General features: G+C 43.2%; 1 protein-coding gene across 3 annotated transcripts in view; it reads right to left on the bottom strand.

Annotated features, from left to right (window-relative positions):
• Positions 1 to 17,341, bottom strand: part of RRAS2 (RAS related 2) — a 45,088-nt gene extending 27,747 nt beyond the window's left edge. The window contains exon 1 of one of the 3 annotated variants that reach the window (XM_065682961.1): positions 17,049 to 17,341. In XM_065682961.1, coding sequence (XP_065539033.1) covers positions 17,049 to 17,153 — 105 coding nt within the window. In that variant the 5' untranslated portion in view covers positions 17,154 to 17,341. The remainder of the gene's footprint in view (positions 1 to 17,048) is intronic. The other 2 variants (XM_065682962.1, XM_065682963.1) reach the window with 2 other exon arrangements.
• Between the last annotated feature and the right edge of the window lie 1,584 nt (positions 17,342 to 18,925).

Here is an 18,925-nt window from a genome sequence, read left to right as displayed (position 1 = left end):
GATGTTTACTCTTAGCTGAAGGGTATCAAACTGAGCAGTACCTATTTTACCCAAATTATTTTTTGTAGTGTGCATGAAGTTGTATCAACATCAGAATCACACAACAAACAAGAGTGAGATGCTTTCCACTCAGAGGATGCATGCATGGCCCCCCTTTCACTCACCAAGGAATCGGCTGCACACAGGCACACCCCAGCAGCAGGGCGGTCATGAAGACAAATCATTCACAAGAATGTTTACTAGGGAGGTTGACAGAAGCAGTTCTTGAATGGCATTATCATCCCAATTAACGGAGACTTCAAAAGCACAACATGACCAACATTGTCACAACTTACACATGGGAAATGTGTACAGACTCAAATTCCAGGAACCAGAAACGTATTGACTTGTTCTACAGTTGCTAATCCTGACACGTGAGCAAGATTTCATAGCGCAGAACTGGTTACAAGCACTGTCTTGCTAAAATTAGCTTGGTAGCTGATCTAAAGGGAAAAGGAAGATATCCTAAAGCTCCAGTAAGCACAATTCAAATGCTCTTGAGCAATTCTAGAATTTCAGCCTCAGCAATTTTAAAATCTAGAGTGAAGAGTGTGAGTGTCAATGGAAACATGCTTATGTTCAAGTTTCATTAAAAATGCTTTTCCCTTCATTATTCAGTCTACACTCTGAAGCAAGCATCAATTTCCATCAAAAAAAAAAAAAGGGCATATTTACCAGCAAAACATTTGGTTATACTAAAACTAACCACAGTGTTTCTTCCCCTTTGTCTCTGCACCTGCAGGAGTAGCACCACTCTGAGTCAGCATCACCCCAAGCCACAGGGCAGGGAAACATACAGGAAGCTCAGGGCTTGCTTTTTGCTTGGAATAGAGAGATAGATATAACCAACACTATTTCACATCTACAGCATTAATAATGTTAGATTAATATTTCACATGATCTTTGAACTAGAGGACCCGAGCAGTTACGTGTTAATCCTGTTTTTTATACTTTTAGAGAATTTATTATCTCAATCACAAGGACTGTTTCATCTCAGGGAGATTATAATTACTCCCAAACCCAGTTCTGTTATAACTAAGGCAAAAAATAAAAGCATGTCCTGAAAGGCACCACCCTCATTCAATTATCAAAATCCAGAAACAAGGCATGCTAAAGACAAGTGTTAGCAGACTTGTTCTCATATTAAGATCTGCTTCACAAACAGCACTACAAACTACAGTTTTATGTGCAAATACCTACTCTGACATTACAAAAAGCCACATCTATTATGAACCACATCAAGAAACTGCAAGCAAACATTCAGCTGAGGTGCTATATAATCAAACACCACATGCAGTCAACAAATGTTTTTACAGTATGGCCATTTATGGTAGCAGTAAAGAAGGCAAATGAAAGACTGCAGCAGTTTTACACCAAGCAGCATCACTTCCCAAGGTGGAGCTGATTCTAAGTAACAGATAAAAAACATGATTTCCATTAAACACTATATCCACAGGCAATCCCTTGTTCAGGGAATTCACAGTTCAAGCCAGAAGCATTTACTAGAGTCACATAGACCTCAGAATCCCATTTGTTGATGGTACCTTATTCTTTCACATGCTTCACTTTAGGGAAATACACCATCCCAACTACAAGAGGGCAGAACACTATCAGTTCACATACAACAGAACTCAGCTCAATTCACTTAAGCAAAACATTAACCTCATCCTTCTGCAACATTGCATCTTTCTATGTTTATCTGAACATATTCGAGCCCCATTTTCTGTTGGCACTTGTTACTAAGAGGAGCACAGCTAAACCTTCAGAGTCACCCATGTATATCCATGCAAAGCCTAAAGGACAGCTCTTTATCAAATTTCATTTGAATAGACTAAATTAGTCTCTCTCCTGCTACTCCCAATTTCAGTAAAACACAATCTTGTATTTTAGAAGGCTTTCAAATTTTAAGGGAAAATAAGGGACACACACACCACTACAAATTTCAAGCATGTTATTCTCCTACACCATACTCAAGTTGACTAGTTCATCATCCCACCCTCAAGACTGGCAGGCTTTTGGATTTTTAGGTTCATTAAAGATGTGATCTTCAAAACCTAAAGGTTTTAAAGTTTAGTAACAGCATGTAGTCAAGAATCGCTGCGGGGGTTTCCAGCAAGGTGATTTCCCTTCTGTCCCCTGTGTGCTCTCATTCTTACAAAGAATTTACATAAATTCTCAAATAAACCTGTTTTCTAAACTTACGAGTTCCTGCCAGCCTGCACAGAGCAGATAGAACACATGATTGACTTCACCTGCATTAGAGGATACATGCTGACTTCTCTATATAATATTCCTTTACAGATATCGGTTCAAAAAAAGTATCACTCTCTGGAAAACACAGGTGCATGAGATTAATATAGGTCATGAAAAGCATTGGCAAACAGATTATCTAAACCATGTACAAGTATGATCAAAGTGAGGACAAGGGCTGATGAAAAATAATCATGCTAGTCATATTTCTCCACTCTAGACAAGTTGGTTCTACTACGGGCCACTCTCTCTGATTTTACAAACACTAACTTGTAACACATCTTCAGCAGAGTAAGCTACCTTCTTCAGGACAGATTCCCTGAACCGACACTGCCACAAAAGCAACTCAATAATTTGTTCACAACTAACATATTTGGCCTTTAAAAAACAAAAAAAAAAATTCCTTATACCAATATTCTTAGAGCCGATGAGATGCTCAGAAAGAAGATACTGGTATGAATCCAGCAAAAAGCACAGAAAGTATTAGATTTCTACATAGGCTGTTGGCAATTTACAAGATTCACTTTGCTTAATCATCTTAAAGTGAGAAGTTGTACTTCCACTATCAAATGCCATAATCATTTGTACTATGCTAGTTTACAATCTTTCAACTTGTAAGATTTTCCAGGAGGGAAGCCATTACTGCAATGTAACCTTGGTGCTCTCAGCTGCCTTTTGGACTTCTACAAAGCAATCCATCCATTCCTCATCTCATTTCTGGAGACCATAATCCAAAAGCAGGCTGGTACTATAGTGCAGAAGGCACAGCACCAGAAGAATTAGCTATCCCATGCAAAGTGCAAGAAGAAAACAGCCCAGTAGTTTTGACAGTATGGTATAAAGCAATTCTAAAATCCCCAAACAAAACCAACAGAAACAAAACAAATTCAAGTTCTCCTATCGCAAGCAAGTACACATTGATAGAAACTGAGCAACTGATAAATTACCCGAGCTCAATTCAGAAACATGTATGTACAGAAGTGAAGAAGTCATACCAAACTACACAGACTTATTGCATGCCATAGCCATTTAGTACTTTAACAGGTTAGGAGCAGTTGAAAAAGTGACAGTATCATACATCTAGTAGGGAAGACAGCTGAAGACATCTTGTCATGAAGGGAAGAACATACTCCATCACCCAAAAGCATTCATTTTCAGTAAAAAAAATATATATATATATACAGCAACTTCTAAATTCAAATTGTAATGAGCAATATTCTTCCCTGGTCTGACAGGCACACACGATGAAGTATGACATTAAATAAGCAGAGAACATCATTATTTGATTGTTTTCTTGAGCGAAGAATTTACGCAAATGTTTTGTTTAAAGGTGTAAGGAGGTAGCAGTGCAGTGAAAGCTATCTTTAAACGTGTGAGCAGTGTACAAAGACCTTCAATTTGTTTACTTCAGAAGAAGGTTTTAAAATGCACAGGGTTTGATCAGAGGGGGTTTTGTTGGTTTTTTGAGAAACCTCCTGCTATTTCCGCTCCCATATTCTACCAAGTAGTGATCTTGTGGTAAAGGCATTCAGTGAAGAGAAAACAGAGCGTGGAATGCACAGGCAGACAGCCTTCTGCACCAAAACCACAGGAAAGCACACTAGTTTCTCTCATTTTTATAGATTAGAAACAGGTTCTTCAACTTCCATCATACTTAGAATAATGGACTACTCAGTGCTATTCAGAATTCCAGTAATCACAGGTGACATCTCTGGACAGGCAGTACATCAGCATGACAAGCAGAAACTCTACAGAACACCTTATCTTATTCATTAACTTGCACGTAGCCAAGTGTGAATGCACCTCTGAACACAGCATTACCATCACACAGCTCTGCCAGCTTTTATCATACAGCTAAGCTAATGTTATTTACAAGGACAGGGCGGATGCTGTCAAGAAAAGACAAGTAGTTTCTCTTTTGAGCTTTCCCCTAGCATTATAATGTATTTTTAAGTTTTCTAGACTCATTTCCTGTGCATGTGTTAAAAGCCATCTTTCGTAAAGACCAAAACTCAAAACTGGTAAAATGGGCCATATGCATTACAAACTTGCTGAACAAAATAAAGACTACTAATGTGCTGTTGGTTTGGGGGCTTTTTTTAGAAAGCAAGCAGAGTTTTACAACAAAATTCTTTTCAAATACATTTTGGCACTGACAGCCTACGTGCTTCAGGTTTAGGAAATGATTCTCAGATCCTGAAGACAAGACATAAAACTAATCTAAACATATCTTCCTATGAATTGCTGTGGTAGCCCACTGCCAGGAGAGCAGGCAGCCACTGGTTTGCAACAACACACTCTCAAAAGTATTAGCATGGAAGCTCGCAAAAACTCAGTGCTCCAAATCAGAGGTGTTCAGTCAGCAGTCACAGAACTAGCACAAACATGGGGTTTTGCCCAGGAAAATCACAGTCCCTTTCGCTAACTACACTTCATGTAGTTTCTAGATTCAGGAGACACCAGAAGGAGCATAAACATTCAGGGAAAAGTTACATAAAGATGACTGAGACCTAGCTGAGTAGTGTTAAACTATCACAGTAGCATCTCATAATGACTAGCACCAGGGAAAAGCTTTTAAATTTTTGGGGCTACTCAATTGGCATGGAAGTCCTCATGTGCAGAACAGCTACCTAAAGTACATCATGCACTGAAGGAAATGTTTAAAGTTTTAACATAAGCTGTTCAGCTGTTAGAAAACTCAGTCTCAATTATCTAGTCTGAAGCAAGTGGCTGCAACTTAAATTATTCATCTTCTGCAGTCATCCTGAACAAATTCTTCCAGATCACCACCTTCCCTCACACAGGGAGGCAGCTAGCATCTTTTTTCAGGAGATCACATCAAGAGACGCAGGGTTTTTGTTTATTTTCTTCAGAATATTTGCAAATTGAAGGAATGCACAGAACATGGAATTCCAAGGTGTAATTTTAGCTCTTAAAATAGCAAAGATGCCAAACTCTTAAACCTTGAGCATAATCCCTAACTCATTGGGATTTTAAAACCCCAGGTCACAGCTCCACTGGGCAGACACTCAGTCAGCACAGATCATACCATTTTCAGATTCTGCCCAAAGTGAACAATTCTATTATCAGTTTCCTTTTTCGGGAGAAGACTTCTGTGTGTCAGTCGAAATATTCAAGTCCTCTCACAAAAAAAGCCAAAGCAGCTATGGAGGAGGGGAAGCCACTATTAAAAATGTGTGGAATGTAACCTACTTGAAAGAAGGCAGATAATACTGGGACAAAGAAGTCAACTACTGCAGATCTGAGGCTCTTTGCCCGTAGAGTCTCACCAACATAGATACTGGCCAATTTCAAATGTGCAAATATTAGTGAATTTCATTAACCTTTGTAGAACGTACGTGACTAAAAATCAGTTTCACAGACACACACATAAAATTATCAAGTCCTTTGGTTACCTGATACACACTATATCCATTCTAATGGGTGCAAAACCTTCTAGACAGCAAAAAGTGTCTTTAACTACTTCAAAAGCTGAGCTTTGAAGTGTCGTCTTTAATTTCAAAGAAGTGGAGATGTATGCAGCAATATATTTGAGTGTACCTTTCCAGCAAGATAGAAAGAAAGCAGAGACTCTGTAGAAGACAGAACATTTTCTATAGTTATTCGATTTAGACCACAGATACAGAAATTAAGATATTTTTCAGGTTTTAAACATCCTTGATAAAGTAAAACACTCAGTTTAACAAAGTCTCCTTATACAAAGTATTGCTCTTAGAACTAATCCCCAAGGGGATCAAAGAGCCAACCCACTGGCAGGCAGTAAACTAACTTTCAGCCTTAGCAGCCTCAGAAACCCAGGCACCTTCTGTAGATAGACCAGTCAGAAGACAATAGCTTGAAGCCTCAGAGCTGCCTTGACGTTTCCAGATGAACCAGAAAGAAATCAAACCTCTTGCTCCATGAGCTGACCTGACACAGTTTGAAGTCAGAGAGGCTTCAGCTGAACACCCTCTGATCAGATAACAGGACTCACTCATCAATATCATACACAGGAGGCATTTTGCAGCTCTTCTTATGTTCACTCTACAAGATAAGAGCAACCACTCTTCAGTCTCATTCTCCACTTGAGCAGAGCTGGAACAGGTTAACTTCCCCCCTGCTGCAGAGGGCTTCATGCTGTCGTACACACATCTTCTTCAGTGGTTAACCTACTGCAGAAGCTGCTGCCTGTCCCATCCCTCCCCCAGTCGCTCTAACTTAACCTGCTGCAGAAGCGGCTGCCTGTCCCATCCCTCCCTCATTCGTTCTGCCTGCACACAGGCCCCAGCGTAACTGTGTTAGTCCGCATTACCTGAGCTTGTGTGATCATTTTTATAGCATCATCCCCAACAGCTGAAGCAATGTAACAGAGCACGTTACGCTCTTCTAGAAGCAGAAGTATCTTAAATTATCTTTCCTGCTGAAGACCTGTAACACTTAATGCTAAAATCATGCTCAAAAAGTTACAGTGAGCAGCCCAGTTCCCTTCTGATGATTACTTCATAGTTCTGGAGTGCCTCCAGGTGATTAATCTTCCCATAATCCAGGCATGGTATACAGTTTATATGTTTAATTATTGCAGCAATCAAACAAGATGAGAGTTCTAAGGTTCTGTGCTTCAGCAGTTGCTAGCATCACTCATATAAAATAAAACAACATTGCACTGAAAGCAAGAGAAGCAGTTAAACCATGCAGAAGATTGTACAGTGATTTAGTATGTCTTTTCCTTTAGTTTATGGTAAGAGACTTCCGGACTTTAAAGAGCTGGAAGCACAAGCATCCAAACCAAAGCTAAGCAGTCAACAGCCCTGTTGGTTGGTGACAACCTGTTGAGAGCCAGCACTAAAGGTAGCAAGGCAGGCTATTCAAAGCGGTCTCTCCACAGGATGCCACAGGCAGAACACTTCATTTCTAGAAACAAAACAAACCAAACAAACAAACAAATAACCACACCACAAAACAAACAAAACACCACCACACACACACACTTTACCCATACAAAGCCAGAAATAAGATGTATCTCCACATTTCAAAACTTCTCATTTAACTAATCTCAGACAGCAAGGCTTACAGAGTTCTTTTACATTGCTTACATGTTAGGAAGTATTTTGGCATTGCAGGTTTGCTTTCAAACTGGAGTGTCTGGAAAAATATTTCCAAAATTCTTCTGAAATTAGCTAAATGATAAGTTTTAAAATGTGGAGGTGCGTCTCATTTCTGGCTTTGTATCGGTAAAGTGTGTGTCACAGGTTTACTTTCAAACTGGAAGGTCTGGAAATTATTTATAATGGTATATAACCTGCCATCAAAGTTTTCAGCATTCACTACACCACTACAGGAGTGCTGCTGAGCATGGGAGGATATTGCCGCCACCCATGATATTTTAAGACCCCAAGCAGGATCCCAAACTGATAATCCCTAGCAGGGTGAGGGTCCAGTTCACAGGGAGGAACACCACCCGTTAAAGTCAAAGTGTGGGAACTCAGAATGAAACAGCATGTGTATTTGCATCTTGGAAATCTCAATCAGGACATGTGGTTGGGATTCACATAGCACTGTTTGAGGCCTGTGGGGAGGCAGTGGAATAAAGATGCAAGTGCAAGGATAGTATGTTTCTGGAGCACTTCAAAGTGCTAGGAAAAAAGAACATCTAAGCAGCAACTGAAGTTGCAAGACAAAGTTAAAATACACTCATAATTGCATTCTTAGTAACGCTGGGTCATGCAAAGACAGAATCCGTTTAAATACACCACAGCTACCTACTTTTACCAAGTTTTGCTAATGAAGACTTCCACTTCTTAGCTAACAGAGGAAAACACCGTATGCATTTTAAGAGGATCTTGTTCTTAAGCGGTAGAGTTGGTAGCACATACACAAGTATATTATCAACAACTACTTTTTACGCACAATTATAAAGGACCTTCATAAAAGGAAAGATAAACACAGAAATACTATCAGGAACACTCAATTTAGAAACGGCCTGCCTCACGCAGTACATGTTACTGTAATCCCACTTACTTTCCTCACACAGAATAAGTCTAATGACAGAAGAAATATAGCAGATCACTTGTCTACCCAAAGATGCCAGATTTTTCACACAGATTTATCACTGGCATCCTATCATTTCATGGTCTACTTACCACATAAAAAAGCAAAATATTCAGATTTGCTTGCAAGTTTGTAGATTTCTATCTGCTTAAATGAGGAATGCTGAAGATGCTCTGTGATATGAGCAGAGCAAGTTAGTTTTGGCAAAAAAAACTCAAAACAGTAACTGCAGTGATTTTAAAATTTCTACTTTTCCTCGCAAATATAATTTGTGACTCAACATGTTATATCACTACAGTTACAAGAAACTCAGAACAGAACTGGAAAAATAATTTGCTTGTAAGCTGTGTGGAAGCCCAAGTTTATTTTCTGGCTTAAAAGACTTTAGAAAAGCGACACACATGATAGCTATGAATGCGTACCTAGGATTAATCTGCTGAGAAATAACACTCCTCATAGGTCTTCAGCATAAAGATCTTTGTAGAGTACTCTGGTTATTAGTGCTACACTATTTTTTTTTAATTGAACTGCAGCATTTTTCTGTGTCAGTGCTAACATCCAGTTAATTATTAATGCAAGCTGGTCCTAGCAGCTAGTACTTCATGCTGTCTTTAAGAGTGCCCTTCTGCGTACATTCCTACTGTCTGAACTCACTCCTGCCCATGTTCACCAGAAACTACAGTTTGTTTTCTGAACACAGCTGAGAAGCTGGTGCAGGTCTGGTTAAATGAGCACAACTGCCAGATGAAGTTGTTTGCTGAGCTGCACAGCGAACCAGACAGGGTAACTGATCCCGGGTAAAAACATTCCCTGGTTATTTTTAACTCTGAACCCTTGTGGAGTTTCAGTGAACTAGATGGAGTAAATAGCTATAGTGGTGAATTGCTGGGGCAATGTGGCGACTTTCTGAGCATTTTCCCTTACGGTAGTACTAGCTTATCAAATTAAACCTTCAATTACAGCAAAGCCCTGTTTTTTCAGGCTTGAAGTGTAAAAACATTCCCCTAGCCTTGTGCCTTCCCACTGGTGGTCCCTTCTCAAAAGCAAACAAAGGATCAACTTGCCCTCACTTCAGTTTCTCCAGCTGCACCAGCACACTGATCTGACAGCTTCAGCATGGCCACTTCAGCTTTCCAGCCTGGTTTTGGGGAACTCCACACAGGCCTCTTCCAGAGGCACCTTCTCCTTTTCAGTCCTTTGTGAACTTTTGTGAGAGCACATTTGTACAAATTCCAAATCCACCACAGAGCTTATATCCAACAGGATTCTGATCTGTAAGTAGAGCTTACGGCACTTCCCCACCTAACTTGAGACATGCCCTGCAGTCCTCCCCAGTAACCCCCACCCAGCTCAGGTTTGAGGCCCTGTGTATCCTTAAGGACAGTTAAAGCCCAGGTTCTCCAGCCTTTCCCTTTCCAGTGGCAGTTAAGAATCCCTGACCTCACTTTAATGATGGGCAGCCATTGTGTACAATGCTTGATTAGTCGCAAGATCAAGCACTTCAAACGTGAATACGTGACCTTCTTTAACTTAATCATGAACAGCCCATGCACTGCATTACAGCCAGCCCTCTTAGAAGAAACCTAGTGAGAGAAGCAATCTGTAAAAGGAAAAAAAAAGCCATTTTAACCTCATTGAAGTTCCACCCAGAAGCAGTGCTGCATATCAGGCAGTTTACACATCGGGATGTGACTAGCTTAAGTACAGGCATGGTGTGTCAGAGGAGGAGAATAAGCAAGAAAAGGCAAAGCAAACAGATTAAGTAAACATCCTTTTTGTCTGCTATCTACTCCAAGTAATTAAGTTACAAAAAGCGGAAAGAAATCTTTTCTTTTGTGTTACCTTCTTACACAAAGTACCATACAGGCTACTCTGGACCCAAGCTGCAGCCACACTTAAGGTGGAAGAGAGAGAACATTAAATTGACAAAGAACAGAAGGGGGGGGGGGGGGGGGGGGAGGAAAAAAAAAAAGGCAAGGGAATATAAAAATAAAAAAGGCTGCTCAAAATTACAGGACCTATCTCTCTGAGTAAAGCAAGCTACAGTTCAAGGCAAATTGGAAGGAAGGGCCTCACCCACTGCATTCACCCGGCATCCAACTCAACTCTACATTTGTAGTAAAAGTCTAGCACTACCTTTTGTCAGCATTTCAAAACAAAACTCCAGCAACTTTGTAAGGCAAACCATTTTTCAGACAAACACTGCCTACCAGTATTACTTGCAGTTAAGCTTTTCAACGGGGATCCAGTTCACTCTACCCCTTTCAGTATAAGTTTGCTTTGGCAGAACAAAGATACATCCAGAATTCAGTTTTAATGCTGGTTTTAGATATTTCTTGAAATAGAACACATTCACAGCAAGTGGTGCATTTACTTGGATGTTATATTTTCCTTTAATAGTGCTTATGGCCGTAACTGAAGACAAGACTAGCAAACCAGGGCAGGTAAGCCACCCGAATCGTCAGAACCAACACAGAAGTTACCCACTTGCATCATACCAGCCTAGACCTGAGAAATGAACAGTTTAGGAAGGTCTGCAAACAAAAAAACACTATCTTCCTAACAGCTAATCAGAAGACTGTTGCATTTCACTCATGAAGCTGTTGTTTATCTAAGGGTACATCAAAGGAGCTCGGCCACAATGTTTTCAGTGCTGGTAACTCTTTCAGTAAATACAGACAGGTTGCGTAAGGTATACAAACATGAGCCATTCAGGTCCTTCAAAATTCTCTGAATATATGGGTTCTACCTACATGAGCCACCCTCTACCACCACTACTGAATACTGGAATTTGGAGCTCCAGCCAAAACCAGAAGCCTCTCCCTCTAGCACAGGAAGGAGGAACAGGGTTACAGGCCAGCGGCTGCCTATTCATCCCCGAGAGTGCAAAGGGCATACCGGCCAGGAATTTGGGGAAGCTGCGCCAGTACTTCTTGTGCAAGTGGCTGTAGAAGAAAACCCGATAACCAAAAGGTATGTCAATATTTACCCACTGTATAAGCAACTGCTGCTAGGGGTTAACACATGGAAAGGTACTTCCTGACTGCAGTGTGGTTTAAGTTATCCCAAAGGAATTTCACTTTGGGAAAAGACTGTAAATTCCTCAAAACCAGAATGATGAGTATCTCAAAATTTAAGCACTACTCCAAATTTATGCCAGCTTTTGAACCCAGCTCAGTCCATTCAGCTACATGCACATTAATACACAGTGTCCCTGCGGGCTAAATTACGACGCATTACAACATTGCTAGCTATACAGAACAGTAACATGCAAACGGATGCTTCCTTCTTGCCTGCAATTTAAGCTTGAAGTCACCTACTACATTTCCCAGGCTGTAGATGTACAACTAACTGGAGTGAGACAAATCTTTTGTTTGGTAGCAGTGCTCTAGGAAGCAAGGAGCCAAGCAGCTCCAGTTTCACAAGAAGTGCAACAAGCAGCCCTTATTATTCCAGGTGAGCGCATCACAAGTGCTTTGTTTTTATTAGGATTTTTATTTCCCACCTTTAACCTCAACAGATGCCAGCGATCAGTTGCTCACTCTCCTAAACTGTATTTTGCTACCTTGAATTACATTGTACTACTTACCATAAGTAGGCCCCACGCTTTATCAAAATGCAAGCATACCAGCCCCAGCATAGCCCTGCATGAATCCGCGGCCTGGAATTCGTGGCATTTAATTCCTTTGATTTTCTTATGGGCTTACTTGAAGAACATTTTTTCTGATGGTCAGCAACGGTTAGTCAGAATACCTAGAAACTGCTGAGGGATTTGCACATGCCCCAAGCCTAGCATACAAAAGTGGTACACTAAGACATCGGGGTCTGTCAAACACCCAGCATGCCAGCTCCAACACCAGCTGCGTTTTCAGTTGTTGCTTTTCAATCTGCTTTACTACCCTATTTTAGAGCTTTACCACAAAATTCAGAGAAAGATATTTTCTTGTCTAACAGCTATATCAGAGATAAATGATACTTTGAGATAACCCACCTTTAGCTTTATTGCTAGTTAATGAGAACTAACAGTCTTGTGAAAGTAGCAGCTTGGAAAATGAACAGAAAAAAGGGTAAAAAAAGTCTGAACAGCTGCTCATCACCCATCTGCAAGTCATATATGCTTGCTTTCAGAGAAGTGTCTGATATTAACATTAAAGAGTCAAGCAATCTACATCCAACTCATTTTACTCCCTAGTTAGTAGAGCAGTAACCTTAGCTCAAATTACAACTTGTTACTGGCAGTTTAAGAGCAGTAGGAAAATACTTCATTTTACAGATTTGACAGCAAGTATTAAGCTTGTAAATCATGAAATCAGTAAACAAACAAAAACAAATACTGAACCCCTACATACATTCTTAACTAACACAGTCTTGTAAGTCACCAAAGTCTACTCAGTATGCAAAAATACACATCACTGTCACAAACCAAAAGCCATAGTTTTATAAAGAAGAAAACCAGTACAACAAATAATGACATTAACAATTCTGATCAAAACCATTCACTATTTTGCAGAGCAGATTTGAAAGAACAAAATGTTAGTGGCTTTCTTGCTGTATACTGCTAAAACTAGCTACACATTGTTCAGTTTAACAAAAAAAAAAATAAGTATGAAGTAAATGGCAACTGCAGGACAGAAAAATGCAGAGGGTGATGAGGTATTGGCTAGGCTGTACTCCCTTGGAGCAATGAAACCTGAATATTACAAAAGGCTGAGTTAGAAGGGAATGTGGGGTATTTTGTGATAGACCTCTGCATGACAGCTGGAGAAAAGCTATTGTGGCAACAGCTGTGTGCTCTGCACAGCTCCGACTCCCAAATACCTCAGCCTGCTAAGAGGCCAGTTAGCTGGCTGCAATGCATTTTTAAAGTCTTCTGCGTCTTGGGATTTGATCATGATGGATTACTTGTGTATGTTTTAAATAACAGAAGGAATGTTTAGTTCCATCACTTACAGTTTTACTGAATACCATGGCATAACGTTGAACTATCATCCATTGCTGCTTTCCTGAAGTTTATAGCTGTGACAGATCCCACCAACTCTCCTCTACAATCAAAAACGTCTTTACTTCCTGTCTTAACAGTGCACTGACTCGACAGCACTAAGTTCATATATCATATCCTGATTTAAAGGAAATGATTTGGTATTTCCAGGATGAAATCCTGGCCCACCAACAGCAATATCAAGCTCTGTTTATCTCCCCAGAGGAAGAATTTTGAGGAACACAGCAGCCATCTAACCACTAAAGGCTTTGATCTGTTAATCAGTACTCTAAAGTTTCTCTAAATTGTTAGATGAAGTTCTGAAAAGTGAACCCAAGATCCCATTCACTGACATTTGATCAGTTAGATCTTTCAGACCAGTCCTACTGCACTGTGCTAATGAGCACAACGATGCTGAACCCAGTACGTAAAAGAGCTTTCATTGTATGACATGGGTTTGCTCACACAGTCTCCTTACAAAAACATTGTTGTTTCAGCTCAGATGGAGGCACAACAATCTTCCCAATACTTTCTCACATAGAACAGCGTGCACAGGAGTGCACTACGTGCTGAGCACTACCATAAGGAGTCCAACCACAGCCAATTACAACTGTTGTAAGAATGAAAACTCTTCGTTTCCCCACCAACACCTAAACAAGGCTGTAGAGGATTCGCTGTGCGCACAGCCCAGAAAACTGGCAAAAGAAAGAAGATGAACTGGTTCTTCTTTACATCCTCAGTGTCTTATGTTTTCATTTATTTCATCTGAAGTGAAGGGTTTTCCCATTTTCAAATACAAATCCCATCTCATCTTTCAAAGATACAATGTAAATCACAGCACATGCTTCCCCCCATGTTATCCTAGCACTACAACAGTCTCATTTACTGGAAAATAATCAGTAGCACTGAAGGAAAACCAAGAATAACTGCACTTTAGTACTGATTTACTGAAGATTAAATAGAGGATTATAGGAAAGCAAGACCAAGTGTGGAAATATTTGCTAGTATCAGTAAGAAGAAACTTGCCTTTTTAAGCTTCAAAACTGAGTTGGTGACACACAAGCGAAGAAGCAAAAGATAATTTGAATGCTTCACTGACATCAAGATTTGTCATGTGGCGCAAGCTAGTAAGATCCATGTTTTAGTGAAGGCAACTACAAATTTGTCACTTAATCCTGAGCAATTCCAAAAATGAAGCATGTGACTTGCTTGCAATCACTTTTAAAACATTTTGGAGCAGTTTCTACACAGCCTTAAAAGACAAACAGCATACTTGGCAATGTACTTGCCATACAGAAACTATACAAGTGGCTGCATGGCATTGCAACCCACTTGATAACATCATAGCTTTAAGAGCTCAGGAAAATACTGTGGTACAAAAATAATACACCAAGCCTCATCCCTTATTGTCCGTAACCACCCAGCAAGCATGGAAACAATACAGCTCTTCAAGGTACCCAAGGTTCTACTCAGAAAATCTTTATTTCCCAGCTATTTCCCATATCTTTCAGAAGATTGAATTTTCTGCTAAACACCACTTTGTGGTGGCAAGATTTCATCTCAAGATAAAGTAGCTGAGAGGGCAAAAAGATGTAGATAACTTACTACAAACTAACAATAACTTATTCTGAAATATTTACACTCAACATGTCAGCTTAACACCATAGTGCTGTTCCCTCAACATTCTTTCAAAGTAAACTATTTCTTTTTCTACTATTAATTTGAAGAGATCCTTATATGTGACAAAGCAGATGCAGGTTCCTCTTTTGCAGATATTTGCTGAAAGACAAGTGTCAGTCGCAGCACTTGAGCCAAAACTCTTATTTCCATAGGGGTGTACCTCAAGCTTTTAGTTTAAAGAATCAGTTTCCACCAGCACTCAAATAGTGGAGTTACCCGGCGCTCACCACAACCTTACTGCTATTAAAATAAATGGACATACCAAGGCATCAAGTGTGCACTTCACCTTTTTCTGCTTACGTCTTTAATAGAATTTCCATCTTTTTTTTTTTTCTTCTTTTTTCCTTTTTGTGAAGTTAGAATTATCCAAAAGCCTCTAACACCATCAGGGACTCCAGAAATCCACTCAGCAACGTTTTCCAAGACAGCAGCATCTCAGAACTGAAGCCGTGCACGGCTGCACACACTGTTGTCACAGCCAGTTTAGATGTTCACAGAAAGACTCCAGCAGTACCATCTAAAGTAGCAGTACCATGTTTGGGTGAATGGCACTCTAAACCAGCTTGGGTCAACCTCAGTAATTATCTCCATGTATGAGTAGCGAGGAATTCCATCAACACAGTGAGGGGACGGCAGTTATTGCAGCCCCATCACCTTCAAACAGACCAGGAAGTCAAGCATCTTGCCATTATCTGACCAGCTATCTATGCCTCCAACACACAAGGTACCTGTACAACATGTATTGCTGTTCCATCTCAAAGGCATCATTCAAACTTATTTGCAAATAACTGATTCCTCTAAAGCATCAGCTAGCTTAATGTCCTGTACAATACTGGATCTTCTAAACAATTATCCAGCACTTATCCAGATTTTGAAAGGGCTGTTTGCTATGTGGTTATCTACATCTATGAAGCAAAGGTTACATTCTCACCAGAATATTACAGCTAAAATCACGTGGATGCGTGCATTAGCGAAGAAAATTTGAAATAAACAAATAGTCTATTTGCTATCAGATCACCCGTTCTAATGAAACGTTACTTGAGAACATCATTGCCCCACACATTAAAAACCAAGCTTGCCTTGCCGTCAAACAGCCGATCTTAGGGATAGGTATTATGGCCTTTTCTCAGTGGAATTACACGAACAACAAGTCAGTCTCTCCCGATCTGCTAATCTGTCATCAGCAACACCAGCAAACAAAACACAAATAGTTGTCTCCTCCTTCCACCCTAAACACACAGAGGTAGATGAGTGACAGCAGTAGAAACGCTAAAAGCAACAGGGCAGAAGATGAAAATGAAGGGGTATGGCCAAAATAGGGGCGGAAAAGGGCTCTTCCCCACGAGGCTGATTGATACCCCCGCTTTACATCACCTATTCTGACATGTTTTTCACTGAAAACGAACAGAAAGTTACAATGGTCTGGAAGTTGAAGCCTCAGCCGCAGGAGCTCAGCGGGCTTTGGGCGATGCCGCCTCAGACCCGACACCGCCCGCTCGCCCCCGCAGACCCTGCTCCTCTCCCGGGGGGCTGCAGGAGCTTCCTCGCCCCGCGCCGGGCCGCCGCGGGAGGGGCAGCCTCCGCCCGGGGCAGCTGTTTCGGAGCCGGCCGCCAAGTGTCACCGCCGCCCGACCCCGAGCGGCGCGCGCGGCCGCACCACCGGCAGGCCGCCGGTGCCCCCGCCCCGACCCCCCCTCCCCGGAGGCCCGGCCGAGGCTCCGCGCTGGCTCCAGAACCTTCCCGGGGGGCTCACGGCGCCCCGGGGCGCCGCACCCCACCCGCGGCCCCGGGCCCCTCAAGGTCACGCCGCCGCCTCCCTTCCCGCCCCTGACTTCCCGCTTCCCCGCCCGGCAGCGCGGCGAGCCCCGCCGCCGCCACCGCCGGCAGCCCGCGGCGCCTCCGGGAGCTGCCGCCCGCCGCCGCGGCCCCGGCCCCCCCGCGCTGCGCGCCGGGCAGCGCCCAGGCCCCGGCGCCGAGCCGAGCCGAGCCGAGCCGAGCCGAGCCGGGCCGGGCCGGGCGCAGCACTTCCCCCGCAGGGTCCGCGGCCCCTCACCTGGATGAACTGGATGGTGAGCGCCGACTTGCCCACGCCGCCGCCGCCCACCACCACCAGCCGGTACTTCTCCTGCCCCGGGCCGTCCCTGCAGCCCGCGGCCATGGGGGAGCCGAGCGGGGCCGATCGCGGCAGCGCCGCCGGGTCCGGCGAGCTCTTCCTCCCGCTGCCCGCTCCTCTCTTCCCCTCCTCGCCCGGCCGGTGCTGAGCAGCCGCAGCCCCGCCGTGCGGAGCGGCAGCGCCGAGCGCAGCGAGCACCGCCCGCCCCGCAGCCCGGCCGCCGCGCTACAAATGGCCGCCGCCAGGCGGGGCCTGGCGCTCGCCGCCCCGCCCCTAAGGGCAGCGCGGCCCGGCCCGGCGGCGGAGTGCCGGCGGCTCGGCGCTGGGACGGGCCGGCGGGGCAGCCCCGCTCTTCCGCGCTCGCTCCGAACGGAGACGGGGAACCACCGATTCCCTCCCGGGCTTTCCGGCTACTCGCGCCCCGCCGCCGGGTGCTGCAGCGCCGTTAGCGAGCCTCTCTGAGTACCCACGAGTGGGGAAGGAGGTCGTGTTGCCCCTACGGGCAGCCTGGGTTAAAGCCAAAGCGCTGTTAATAGGGCCAGGAGGGGAAAGGGGGTAAAAACTCACAGAGACCTGAACCCTTCCCCTGCTTCAGCAGGAATTCTTGCGACCATGCATGCGACTGGGTTTCCCAGGCAGTTAGGCTGTTCTGACGAAGACCAACCTCTCCTCCGCGTGTCACCTACCGCCGGGTGCCACAGCCCCTGCTCATCCTCTTCTGGACAAAGCACACCAGCTGCAGCCGGAGGTAAATGCACCTTAGTCCTTCAGATCTCCGCCACCTCGGCTGGGGGCAGGCTACTGATGTTAATGACGGCTGGCCCATTTCAGTAATAATTTACCGTCCAGTGCGTTTCTGGACATCCAAAAGCCCAGGCAGGTGGCCACTGTACATACTACAGCAAAGCACAACTTTTGCTAGTACACCTATTTTCACTTAATTCCTTCTTTCCCTCCTCTCTCTCTCCCCTTTTGAAAAGATATATGGCAGTAAAATATGATACATATGGTTTTACATACACATATATACGTAACATACATACAGCCTTTTACCAGCACAGAGTGACAGTCACTTGTTACCATGTACCTGAATGGCGTAGTCACACCAACAAGTCTGTAACATAGACACTCTCCTCCTACCTAGAAAATAACAAAACCAAAAGTAGTGTCCGTGTATGAAAGCTCTGCTGGAAGGACTTGCCCTGTACAATGCTGGAGCTGTTGGGGGGGAGAGGGGGCAGGAACAGCAATCCAGGTGATCTTCTGCTTATTTGCCCAAGAAACCCAGACCTTCTGCATTCGACGCGTTTCAGATCTGCACCAAGCGAGCTGAGGGTCCCTCAGGCAGAAGCCTCCTTTCCACTACAGCACTGACTGCCTCACTCAGTGACTAATGGAGACCCCCAGAGAAATAACATACTGTGGAGCTAATTACAAGCTAACATGATACTGCATGTACACATGGGGGTAAATCAGTGATGTAGCCGTAATCTTAATTCCACCATGTTCTAGTTTGTCATGCTGAATTTTGCAATTCCTTCACTAGATTTCTCTGCTTAAAAAAGCAGAACTGTAAAACTAAAACCGACACAACGAATAACAACTTCCAACACCCCTTCTGTCTCAGTGGAGGGGAGGGCTGTTTTGACACAGGGGAAACAAACCGATACATTGTGACTTGATGGGGTAACTGTATGACAGGGAGATACTTTGTCACCAGGATTCAAAACTGTATTTTGGAAGCGGAATGCCAGGACTCAGGCCCTGTGGGCTTCATATTCTCCCGTAGTGATAAGCTACTTTTTCGCATGTTTCCT

This window comes from Lathamus discolor, chromosome 6 (assembly GCF_037157495.1).
Source record: "Lathamus discolor isolate bLatDis1 chromosome 6, bLatDis1.hap1, whole genome shotgun sequence".
Lineage (NCBI taxonomy): Eukaryota > Metazoa > Chordata > Aves > Psittaciformes > Psittacidae > Lathamus > Lathamus discolor.
The sequence above is the reverse complement of the archived record's forward strand: the minus strand, read 5'-3'. Positions and strand labels throughout refer to the sequence as shown.